The sequence below is a fragment of the Lithobates pipiens genome, unplaced genomic scaffold (genome assembly GCF_037356315.1).
Source record: "Lithobates pipiens isolate NorthernLeopardFrog02 unplaced genomic scaffold, aLitPip1_a1.2 Scaffold_13, whole genome shotgun sequence".
NCBI classification, from domain to species: Eukaryota; Metazoa; Chordata; class Amphibia; order Anura; family Ranidae; genus Lithobates; species Lithobates pipiens.
The window spans coordinates 236,241,965-236,254,903 of NW_027507718.1; the positions used below are offsets into that span (position 1 = coordinate 236,241,965).

Here is a 12,939-nt window from a genome sequence, read left to right on the forward strand (position 1 = left end):
ATGCCCGAGGAGATAAGAGAGTTGGATAATCCAGGGCTTGTCCTTTTCTGTTCCAAGCCAACAAAATGTCTTGTTGTAAAGGCCTGGAATGGAACTGGGCATAGGGCATTGCCTCAAAGGAGGACACTATCCTCCTTAGAAGACTCATACAGAGCCAAATGGAGGGTTTTCTGGTGCCCCTTAACTGACGCACCTGATCCTTCAGTGCACAGAATCTTACGGTCCAAACAAAGGTATTTTTGCCACCCGTATCTAGGATCAGACCTAAATAATTTAGACCTTGAGCTGGTCTTGAGGTTGACTTTTCTGTATTTATGATCCAGCCTAAGCTTTCCATATACCACACTGTGCATGTTATGCTCTGTTCTAGAGCCTGTAGTGAGTGATCTCTTAGCAGGTCATCCAGATACCAAAGCACCTAGAACCTTTGTGAACACCCACAGAGCTGTAGCAAGCCCGAAGGGTAGAGCCACAAACCAAAGATGGCGTTACTCTACTGCAAATTGCAGGAACCTCTGATGAAAGATAGGTACATGTAAATACGCTTCTTTTATATCCATGGAGGCTAAAAAGTCTCCCATCTGGAGTGAGGCTACTTTAGGGGACAGACTCCATCCAAAAGGACTGAATAAGTAAATACTGGTTCAAGGATCTTAGGTTCAAAATGGGCCTTATGTCCCAGTTTGGTTTTTGAACCATAAACAGGTTCGGGTAAAACCCCACGCCCTTTTCCGCAATCACTCCTTGATGCAATAAATGATGCAGTGCCTGAAGCAATAAGTCTCTTCTCGGAGGATCTGAGGGAACGCTGGATCTTAAAAACCTCTGAGGGGGACCCCCCCGCAACTCCATTTTGTAACCACGGGATATAGTTGAGGTGACCCACTCGTCCTGAACTATTGTTCTCCAAATGTTTGCAAAGTGTAGCAGCCTGCCCCCCCCCCCCCCACCGGATAGAGGGTGGGTGTCCCCTCAAAAAGGAGGGCTTGTTGCTGAGTTTAAAAGTTTTGGACCCAGGGCTTTTTCTGGCCCTGGTCTTGCGGCTTGTCCCTGGCTCTAGCGCCCTGTTGGTAGCGAAACTGTCGCTGAGACACTTGAGGAAGCAGTCCCTGAGGTTTTAAATGAGGGTGCTTTTCTTCACAGGAAGTAGAGAACTCTTCTCTCCAGAATTCTTTTGGATATATTTGTCCAAATGATCGCCAAATAAAGTGTTCCCCATGAAAGGGGAAACTTGCCAATAACTTTTTACAAGGAAGTTCGGCTGACCAGTTAAGCCACAAAAGTCTGCGCATATGTACAAACAAGAGAGCCAAAACGAGAAACCTGCTGTATTGAATCATTTAAGGCATCAACAGCAAAACACAGCGCTCAAGGAATATCGGTCTTATTTTCAGCCAGATCATCCTCCCGGTTAGGCCTGTCTGGCCGCTTGACCTGATCCTTTACGGACTGGCAGATCCCAATTGCTGCAATAGCTGGTTAAATAGCCGAACTGGCCAAAGAAAAGGAAGGTTTTAATAATAACTCAAATTTCTGGTCAACAGGGTCTTTCAAGCCCTGTGCGTTATCTACCGGACAAGTTAAGTTCTTGTTTAAGAAAGAGACTGCTGCATTTACAGCTGGTATGCTCCACTTCTTAAACTTTCCATCAATGGGATATAAAAGAGAAAACCTCTTAGGAGGAACAAAAATCCAGACAGGATGTTCCCAAGCAACATACACCACCTGTTCCAACAGAGGGTGTAAGGGAAAAGCCTGTGCTGCCTGAAGAGGCCTCAGGGACCCCAAAGAGGACCAGGGGGGGCTCAGTAGCCTCTGCATGAGGCAGCTTTAAAGGCAGAACAACCCATCTCGGTAAGAGTCAGGATCAAAAACCTCTGCGACTGAGAAGCAGACATCAACTGGATATCTTCTTGTCCAGATTGCTCGGAAGCAGCCACTGCTGCCAGGCCCTCCACAGAAGCCTGAGCTTTTAGCTCTTCCCCATCTTCAACCTATTCCTGCTTCAAACTAGGAGGCTCCAGGGGGGGGGGGATCTGTCACGCTCAATGCCCACCCTGCGGGATGGAGGCAAACATGCCAGCAATCCTGTGCTCTAACCCAGCTAGGACCGAGGACAGTACATCCTTGGTGATAAAGGGTGAAGCAGCAGCATTAACTAGACACAATACCAGCGGCTTTGATTGCCCGGAAGCCTTTGGTCTTTCAGGGGATATAATACCAGGGATATGACTAGGTTCATCAGGAATGAAGTACGACATAGGCATGCCCTTCCCTGTAATGTTAGTCCCGCTCCTCTTTTTTGAACACATTTACTAATCACAAAAAGAGTACCTGGGTGTAGTATTAACACACCACAAAAGGGAGACCTTTTAATAGGGCTCACAAAGCCCCTATGCAACAATCCTGCTAAGCACCTTTAGCCTGGCAACCAACACCTAGTGACTCCGGTGACCCGGGTAAGGAGAAAAACTGCTGCAAATGTTTGGTTCGGAGCCTGTTCTGTGTCCCACAACCGCCTTGTGGAAGCACCACATGCTTGGCATACACAGCTTAAATTAGCTGGCTGTGCGCCAGAACTTTCTGTGCATGCATGCGCACACACATGATCCCGGAGAACGGGCGTGGCTGTATTCGCCTATGACGCAAATCTTCATGGGCCCAGATAAAGGCTACGGCACATGTGCGGCGACGCCGCGTGCGCTATGGCCGTCAAACAAACTGCTGAGTACAGGGACGAGAACCAAGACGAAATGGTGCACCGTCATGCTCTATCATACAGGTAAAAAACAGCCAGACAGGCAAAAAATGTACACTTTGCAAACACCCACAGCTAGCCCAAAACTCCCCAGTATGGTCACTACACACAGGTGTCCAGGCTTTAGCTAGCTTGACTGATTGTTACAATCACTGGGACACCCCACAACAAGTAAATAAACGGCTTTCACTTACCCGTCCAGGCACCAGGCAGCTTAGTAAACTAAGAGCCCAATCTTCACCCCCAGCGGGCTCCTGACAACTGAGGACCTTCAAGGACTGGGTACACCTTTTCATGTTTAGGGTCCAATCCCTTGGACCTGCACAGCACCCTGCAGGAGTGCCTTCGCTCTGTGGTGTCCAGGATTCCACTTTGTAGGTGACAGAAACCATGAAACAGACTGAGACAGAAGTACAATCAAATCACACCTGTTTATTAACAAAAATAAAAAAAGGTAATAGAAAAAAAAAAGCCTAGTCAAGCATAGCCAGAGTCCTGTAGCCAGATCAGGTAGTCAGCCAGTCCAAAGTTCATAAACCAGATCGGGTAATCAGCCAGGCCGGAAGTCAGGGATCCAAGGAGAGCAACCGCAAGCAGAATAAGAAGCAAGGTGGGATGTCAGCAAGCCAGTCTTGAAACAAACAGCAGGAGATGGTTCCATGTAATGTGACCACGCAAAGGCAAATGAAAAAGTGAGCAGGAAGACTTTAAACAGGCAGGTCAGACGAGCATCATCGGGAACAGCTGGTAACTGTGGAAAGAGAAGAGAGCTGGCAATTAGCCGACAGCTGAGCGGCCAGCCCAGAGGAGGAAGGGCTAAGCCAGCCCTGACAGTACCCCCCCCCCCCCCCATGACCCCTCTCCCTTGGAAGGCCACCGGGGAAACCGTCTATGGAACTCACGGAAAACAGGGGCATGTACGTCAGAGGATGAAACCCAGGAGCGTTCCTCCGGACTGTACCCCTTCCAATGCACCAGGTACTGTATGCGCCCACGGAACCTACGGGAGTCAACAATGGATTGTACCTCATACTCCTCATGGTTCTCAACCAGAATAGGGTGAGAACGTGGCACTGAGGTGATAAATCGGTTACAGACCAACGGTTTCAATAAGGAGACATGAAACACATTAGAGATGTGCATACTAGGAGGAATGCCCAACGCGTAAGCTACTGGGTTAATCCTGCGAAGGATACGGAACGGCCCAATAAACCGAGGTGAAAACGTCAGTGAGGGAACACGAAGGCGGAGGTTGCGAGATGACAGCCAGACCCTGTCCCCAACCTGGTAGGCAACATGGAAGGTTGGAAACCATAATTCGCCATAAATGGAGACAATCGGGAGGCAGAATTCAAGGCACTGTTGTGAGCAAACGCTGCCCAAGGTAATAGGTCAGACCAGTTGTTATGATGGTCAGAAATATAGCAACGTAGGAATTGCTCAAAGGACTGATTGGCTCGTTCTGCGGCCCCATTAGACTGCGGATGATACGCAGAAGAGAACGCAAGCTGGATTCCCAACTGTGCACAAAAGGCTCGCCAGATCCGGGAGACAAACTGACTGCCCCTATCCGAGACAATCACCTTGGGTAGCCCATGTAAGCGAAAGATCTCCCAAGCAAAAATGGAAGCCAATTCCTTAGAGGTGGGCAACTCCTTAAGTGGAAAACAATGACACATCTTTGAGAACCGGTCAACCACCATAAGAATAACAGTGTTGCCTTGGGAGTTGGGCAACTCCACAATGAAATCCATAGACAGGTGAGTCCAGGGCCTCTCTCCATTGGGTATGGGTTGTAGGAGGCCCACTGGAAGGTGTTGTGGAGTCTTACTCTGAGTACACACGGGACAGGCAGCTACGAAGGCAGTAACATCAGCCCGTAGACTAGGCCACCAGAATTGTTGGGAGATGGCCCAAATTAGTTGATTCTTACCAGGATTGCCAGCTGCCTTGGGAGAATGGCAAGTCTGAAGCACAGCAGTACGGAGACTCTCGGAGACAAAGCAGCGGTCACAAGGTTTATCAGGAGCAGCATGGACCTGAGCAGCAAGAATTTTGTCACCCAAAGGAGAAGTAAGACTGGTGCGAACCGTAGCCAAGATACGTTTAGGAGGAATCATAGGAACCGGAAACCGACTTCGACTTGGAAGTGGAGGAAAATTGTCGTGACAAGGCATCAGCCCTTACATTCTTAGTACCAGGTAAGAATGAGACAATGCAATTAAAGCTCAACAAGAAAAGAGCCCATCGCTCCCTTCTGGGAGAGAGTCGCTTAGCCTCAGACAAGAATGTAAGATTCTTATGGTCAGTAAGAATAATAACAGGCACAGTGGTACCTTCAAGGAGATGTCTCCATTCTTTCAGGGCTAAAATAATCGCCAACAGCTCTGTCACCAATCTCATAAAATGCACTCAGCAGGTGACAATTTCTTGGAAAAGTAGCCACACTGATGCATAGCGTTCTCAGAGTTAGGACGTTGAGACAGAAGGGCGCCAACTCCCGTCCCAGAAGCATCAACTTCTAGGATAAAAGGCAACGTAGGATCAGGATGTGCCAGCACAGGAGCAGAAACAAAGGCAGCCTTGAGAGTCTCAAAGGCCTTAATGGACTTCGGAGACCAATTCTGTGGGTTACCGTCCTTTTTGGTCATATCAGTCAGAGGTTTGACCAGAGACGAGAAGTTACAAATAAACTTCCGATAGTAGTTGGCAAAGCCCAGGAAATGCTGCAGAGGACGTAAGCCCACGGGTCGAGGCCACTGTAGGACTGCCGACAGTTTCTCTGGGTCCATCGAAAAACCAGCAGTGGAAATGACATAGCCCAGGAATGTAACCTGTTCACAAAGGAACTTGCACTTCTCCAGTTTACAATAGAGATTGTTCTCTCTTAGTTTCTGAAGTACACGACAGAAATCTGTGTGGTGGCTCTCCAGGGACTTGGAAAATATGAGGATATCATCGAGATAAACCACCACACACACACAATTGCAACAAATTTCGGAGGACATCGTTAATAAATTCCTGGAAAACTGCTCTGGTATTAAACGCAGTTTTCCACTCATCGCCCTCCTTAATGCGCACGAGATTGTATGCCCCTCTCAGGTCAAGCTTTGTGAAAACCGTTGCTCCCTTGAGGCGGTCAAATAACTCCGTAATCAATGGAATCAGGTAGGCATTCTTAATCGTGACACGATTGAGACCCCTATAATCTATACAAGGTCTCAGTTCACCGCTCTTATTTTTCACAAAGCGGAAACCAGCACCAGCAGGAGACGAGGACTTGCGGCTGAAACCTTGAAAAAGTGCTTCAGCAACATACTCCTCCATGACCTTATCCTCCAAGACCGACAAAGGGAAAACCCGGCCATGAGGGGGTATGGCACCAGGTTGAAGGTCAATTGCGCAATCATAAGGCCGGTGTGGAGGCAAACTACCAGCTTGACCTTTATCAAAAACATCACCAAAATCACGGTACTCCTCCGGCAAGGAGGGGAGTGAAGCAGTGCACAGGACCTTGGATACCTTCAGGAAGCATGTTTCAATGCATTGTGGTGACTAGGAGAGAACCTCAGCACGGAGCCAATCAAAAGAGGGGTTGTGCCTCTGTAAGGAAGGATAACCAATAATCAGTGGAAATCCGGGTGAGGAAATAACTTGGAATTGGATTATCTCGTGGTGAAGGGCCCCCACGGCCATGGACAACGGAACCGTCTCATGAGTCACATGGGCAGGCTGTAAAGGTCTCCCGTCAAGAGCCTCAATGGCAAGTGGAGTGTCACGCAGCTGCAGCGGAATCGAGTGCTGCGAAACAAATGCAGCATCAATGAACAGGCCTGCCGCCCCAGAGTCGATTAGAGCCTGTATGTCGATGGACGACTCAGCCCAAGAAAGGGTGACCAAAACCAGGGGCTTATCCTTCTGGATAACCGGGGACGAAACAACGGCACCTAAGGTCTGTCCATGACAGGACCTCAAGGTTCAGGTGTTCCCTGGACGGGTAGGACAAGACTTCAAAAAGTGACCTGCCTGGCCACAAAGGCATAATCTCTCCCTCCTCCTAAAGGCTCTCTCATCCGCAGAGACACGTGAAGCCCAGGTGCATGGGTTCATCTTCACTGACTAACTCGGTACCAGGAGGCATGGGAGGTGAGGGAAGCATGGGTGGGACTACAAAGCTCAGAGGCAAACGTACAGGAGGCTTCCGCAAGTGCTCCTTAAGAGAAAGTCTTTCTCTGAGTCTGGAGTCAATGAGGATGGCAAACGAGATCAAGCTCTCCAGCTCAGTGGGTATATCTCGGGCTGCTATCTCATCCTTGATGGAATCCGAGAGACCATGAGAAAAAGCAGCCACGAGGGCCTCATTGTTCCAAGCAACCTCTGCTGCCAGAGTACGGAATTCAATGGCGTAGTCGGCAACAGTTCTCGTCCTCTGATGGACATGAGGCACTTGGCAGCAGAAGCGGAGCATGTGGGAACATCAAAAACCCTTTTAAAGGAGGCCACAAACTGAGGGTAACTCAAAACAGGTTTTTGCGTCTCCCATAGAGGGTTAGCCCAGGCCAAGGCTCTCTCAGAAAGCAAAGATATCACAAAACCTACTTTGCTTCTGTCCACGGGAAATGCCTGGGGCAGCATTTCGAAGTATATCTCAACCTGATTGAGAAACCCTCTGCATTGAACTGGATCGCCCCCAAATCGCTGGGGAAGCGGAGCAGAACCAGACATACCTCTTATAGAGGTAATACTTGAGGTGGGTGCCTGCACATAGACTGGCGCAGCAGCAGGGACAGCCTGCGACTCAAGTTGTACCAGAGCAGCCACCTTGGGGGATTCCAGGTGAGCCGTGCGATTCAGGAGCATTTGTAACGCCAAGGCAAACTGATCCATGCGGTGATCTTGCTCATCCAATCTGGAAAAAATATTAACAAGTGGATTGACTGTATCTTCTGAATTCATGGCCTTCGCGTAGACAGAAACCATGAAACAGACTGAGACAGTAGTATAATCAAATCACACTTGTTTATTAATAAAAATAAAAAAGGTAAATAGAAAAAAAAAAGTATAGTCAAGCATAGCCAGAGTCCTGTAGCCAGATCGGGTAGTCAGCCAGTCCAAAGTTCATAAACCAGATCGGGTAATCAGCCAGGCCGGAAGTCAGGGATCCAAGGAGAGCAACCGCAAGCAGGATAAGAAGCCAGGTGGGATGTCAGCAAGCTAGTCTTGAAACAAACAGCAGGAGATGGTTCCCTGTGATGTGACCACACGAAGGCAAATTAAAAAGTGAGCAGGAAGACTTTAAATAGGCAGGTCAGGCGAGCATCATCGGGAACAGCTGGTAACTGTGGAAAGAGAAAAGAGCTGGCAATTAGCCGACAGCTGAGCGGCCAGCCCAGAGGAGGAAGGGCTAAGCCAGCCCTGACAGTAGGGTCCAGTGCCCAGAGGCCGCATTACAGGCAAAACCTTGCAGGATCTTGTGTCTTCTTTGTGAGGCTCGGGTACCATTTATCTAAGCATATAGAGCCTGTGTCAAATGGATCCGATCAGTCAATTCCTTGATTAATTTAAGAACCGTTTGTGGAACTAGAGACCTGGAGCTCAGGGAGCTCAAACAACTGCCATCCACCTTGCAGACACTTGTAAAAAACGGAAGTACTTCCTGTATGGGAGGGGTTATATAGGGGATCACTTCCTGTCTAAAGACCTTTGGTCTACCAGTGTCCATTCACTTAATGATGAAGTATAACCCAGTAGGTGATGAATATTAGCCTAACTCTGTGTCCCATGATGTATGAAAAAGAAAGATAATAAAATATTTACAAAAACGTGAGGGATGTACTCACTTTTGTGAGATAATGTAGGCTACTATAAATCTTTATATTTATTAAACTCCATTTAACTTTCAAAAATAATACACAAATGTCTGCTTGGCCTTATTTTCAAATGCAGCCTTTGGTACATCTAATGAGGGGTATATTAAGTCAATATGAATTTTAACCCTTCAAATTCTTCCCTTGCATAGCTAGATGAAGGCAGACACAATAGACATGAGACTTTCAAATCAATGGATTGTGACCACTGAGCAGTAATACACACACAGAACAAGCAAAAAGTATAAAACCCAGCAATGATGTACTTTTGGACATATATCAGTTGGATTTACCTGGCTTTGTGGTACTTCATAATCTGCTCCCCAATATAAGGTCATTCCAAGGGAATAAATGTGAATCTGCAAGAAAACAAAGACAACCACATTATTTTACATGCAAGTCTTTTGGACAGAGTTTTCATATTTACCACTTCATGATTCTGTAAAAGTTAAAAATAGCTACTTTTTCTGTGTGCATAATGTTTATTGAATTAATAATATTAATACCACACACTGTGAGGGGGTTCGCTCGGTAGCGGGTGTGTGTGACCCCCTGGATGGGTTCACAACACAAAGTCAGGCACAGCAGACAGCGGTGTAGGTGCAAAAAACAAAAGATCCGGTTTATTTAGGCTACATGCAGTGATACATATAACAGCCAAACAAAATAAAACAAGAAAATAAATCCTGGTCAGCTTGACCTCTAACTACACACGTAGACTCCCTGTCTAACAACTGGGTGCAGCCTTGTGCTGCCCCAGTCCCTGTCTCTATTGTAGGGGTTTGCCACACAGGCGTTAACTCACCGCACAGAACAGATCTCAGACTCCCCAGTCTATACACACAAAACTGGTTCCAGGATGGAGCATCTCCCTATGCATGCTGGGGTTTTTTGTAGAGGTCTTAATGAGCCCACTTACTTCAGCTGGGCTCATTAACTCTTCCCCTCTAATTGTAAAAGTCTGCATAAAGCCTGAATCTAGGACACACATATTTCCCATCCTGAATACAACCAGGTGATTTTACCTGCGTGCTGCCACAACACTCATACAAATAGGACACTTAGGCCAGCCATAGACGATCAGCAGAGAACAGCTGAGATTCAAACCATGTATGGGCAGGCTGATTGTAGCCAAGTTGATCAATTGATCAACTTGGCTACACAACCTGTCAGATTTTTCATGCGATTATTGCCAGTGGCTATAGCTGCTAGCAATCACTGTGTTGTCCCGGCAGGGACGGTCCCCCCCCCCCCCCCGCTGGGAAAACACAATAGCTCAACAGGAGGGATTCCCCCATCAACCCATGGTTGCAGTAAACAAAATTGCACCATCTATGGCCAGCTCAAGGAACAAGTGAAGGGACTATCTTTTAGATCCAAATCCTTCCGTGCCACTTTCCTCCTTATGGCCCATACGTACGGTCAGAAAATCATTAGAAAAATACTACTGTCAAATCGATCATACGATATTCTAAACGTTAGTACGCAGCTTTCGAGAGTTGATCAATTCATGTGAAATTATACCAGATTGATCAATTTTCTTTTAGTCGGTACAATTACCGTTTGAAAATACAATACAAATAAACTACAAATACACTACAACACATTACATCACTTCCGATATGAGACTAGTATGCAAATAAAAAATAAAAAAACGGGATGATAATTTGTCCCATAATCTCATTGTGTGTAGCGGGCATTAGTTGCTCCTCTTTTAGGTCTGATGTATAGTTTTTTTACTACAAGACAATATGCGTTTGGGGCTGCTCACATTAGGACAAGCTGTTGCGTCTGTGCAGCCACTGCATCCTAATAAACTTGAATAGGATTCCTCTTGCATGCAACAAATAAGAACAGTGAAATCAAGTGCAGTGGATGTCAAACATTTATTATGGAAAATTATAAAATAGCAACTCACATAGAAACAGCTAAAATATGCTTATTGAAGACTTAGGCCTGGTTTACATCTATGCAGTTTGCATATTCCAGGTGCATTTTGGCCCATTCCATAAAATGCAGAGATGTGAACATGACCCATAGGAAACCATGTTAAATGGACTGTAGTATGTTTCTGTAAAACTGAAAATGCATTAAAAAAATGCATAGGTGTGAACCGTGCCCTAATGGCTACTCTTCACCGGGGAAGCATTTAGAGAAAGGTGGAGGCCTGGGAGATACTTCACCTGCACCGATTATTGTCTGCAGGTAATGTCTCAATCTGACCCTGAGCTATATTATGCAGGCCATACATGGGTCGAATTTGGAACAAATTTTGTTTTAAAAAAAAAAATCTGAAATTTTGTGTTTTTGATCTGATGGTTTCACCACTGGATTTAGAAATTCGACCAATCAAGCCTTCAATTCCACCTCATGTTGCTACAGAAAAGAATTTGTGGCCGGAAATCTTTTCTTTCTGGGACTTTTATCTTGTGCTCATGCACATTTCTTTTCAATTATATTTCTCTATTACGATTCTCTCATCATTGATTAGAAAATAGTTTGTTATTCAAAAAATTCCCAACATGCCCGATTACACAAATTCGTAGGCCACACGAAAATCGGCCGTTGCTGCGGCCCAGTAATGGCGAGAAATTCGAAATAAAATTCTTAGGAAAGATTTTCGAAAGAAAATTCTTTCGGAATTCGACCCATGTTTGGTCGGCCTTAAGCATACGGCTGTGTGCATACGCACCTGTTCAAATTTTTCTGGAGAGTGACCCTCCAGAGATCCTCCATCCCTGGAGAGTGACCAGAAAGCGGAATATTTATTTCAATGTCTTCATTTAGGCATCTTGGAGATAGGGAGTTCAAAATGAAGAGCCAGTAAGTTTTTATTTCCCAGAACCTCTTGAATCACTCTCCAGTGAAGAGTTTATGTGAAATGGAATCAAAAGCCCACACACACACACAGGCCTTCGAATGATTTGTCGTGAAATTCGACAAAGTGTCTGGGAACACTGTGCTTTGTGTTCCTTCCTCAGAGTAAATATATTAGGCTTGACAGAGACAGGTTGCTTTGAAACCTGTAGCTATACCTCCCTTAACATCCCTTGACATGGGACGTCATTTCCAGCTTGCTTGCATTCCACGGACTCTCTGGCCTACCACATAGACACTGTTTACAGCCTTGCCCACAGCAGTGATTGCGGGCTCCCGACATAGATGTTACTGCACAGCGGACCCACCATTACCTATGACACCCACTGTTCATCTCTTATTGAATGAGCCGTCATTTTTTTGCTGCACTTAGGTTGGCACCACCCTGGTCAGCTACCAGATCTGTGGGCTGTTATGGGCTGGATCCTAGTGCTTTACCTTGTGGAGATCCCCATCCATGTTGATAAGCATATTTTAACGGTTTCTATGCGAGTTGCCATTTGCCATTTTCCATAATAAATGGTTGACATGCACTACTTAGATTTTGTGCTCTGCTGTTCTTATTTGCCATTGGAGATATTTCTTCCGTCTCCAAGAGGTCCTGCATGAAGGTGTTTTTTTCAGTCAGCAAGAGCTGACCCCTACTGTGCCATAAGGACTTATCTTGATGGACTGTTTAAGGACTTTGCTGAGTTACCATATATAGGAATAGGCAAATAAAATCCAGTAGTTAGACTACTTGTGATATATTCCTATTTCCTATTCCTGCATGCAGGACCTGCTGGCTAGTGACAATGAAAAAAAAAAAAACAGCCTCAGAACCCATTTAACCACTTCAATACAGGGCACTTTCACCCCCTTCCTTCCCAGCCCAATTTTCAGCTTTCAGCGCTCTAGCGCTTTCAGTGACAATTGTGCGGTCATGCTACACTGTACCCAAATGAAATTGTTATCATTTTGTTCGCACAAATAGAGCTTTATTTTGGTGTTATTTATTCACGACTCTGTTTTTTTTTTTTTTGCGATATAAGCGCAAAAAAAGCGGAAATTTGGGAAAAAAACAATATTTTCTTTTTTCTATTTGAAAAGAAATCCAATAAAATCAAATTTTGTCATAAATTTAAGCCAAAATGTATTCTGCTACATGTTTTTGGTAAAAAAAATTCCGTTAAGTGTATAATAATTGGTTTGTGTGATCACGGACATATGTACGCAAATGATCATGTACATATGTGTGCAGGTGATCACGTACATATGTGTGCAGATAATCATTGGGACATGTGATTTTAGTGGGACATATGTGGGGGACATGTTTTTATTATTAGGGACATGTGTTTTTATTATTTGGGGACATGTATGTTTTGGGGACATGTGTGTTTTGGGGACATATGTGGGGACTGTGTTTTCACTGTGTGGTGTGTTGTGTGTTTACACTAC

The 12,939-nt window shown here is 45.7% G+C and overlaps 1 protein-coding gene across 14 annotated transcripts in view; it reads right to left on the reverse strand.

Annotated features, from left to right (window-relative positions):
* The window catches only part of PTPN13 (protein tyrosine phosphatase non-receptor type 13), a 413,328-nt gene that overhangs the window by 251,313 nt on the left and 149,076 nt on the right, over window positions 1-12,939 (reverse strand). For all 14 annotated transcript variants that reach the window (XM_077476384.1, XM_077476379.1, XM_077476376.1 and 11 more), the window contains exon 4: window positions 8,919-8,984. In XM_077476384.1, coding sequence (XP_077332510.1) covers window positions 8,919-8,984 — 66 coding nt within the window. The remainder of the gene's footprint in view (window positions 1-8,918; window positions 8,985-12,939) is intronic.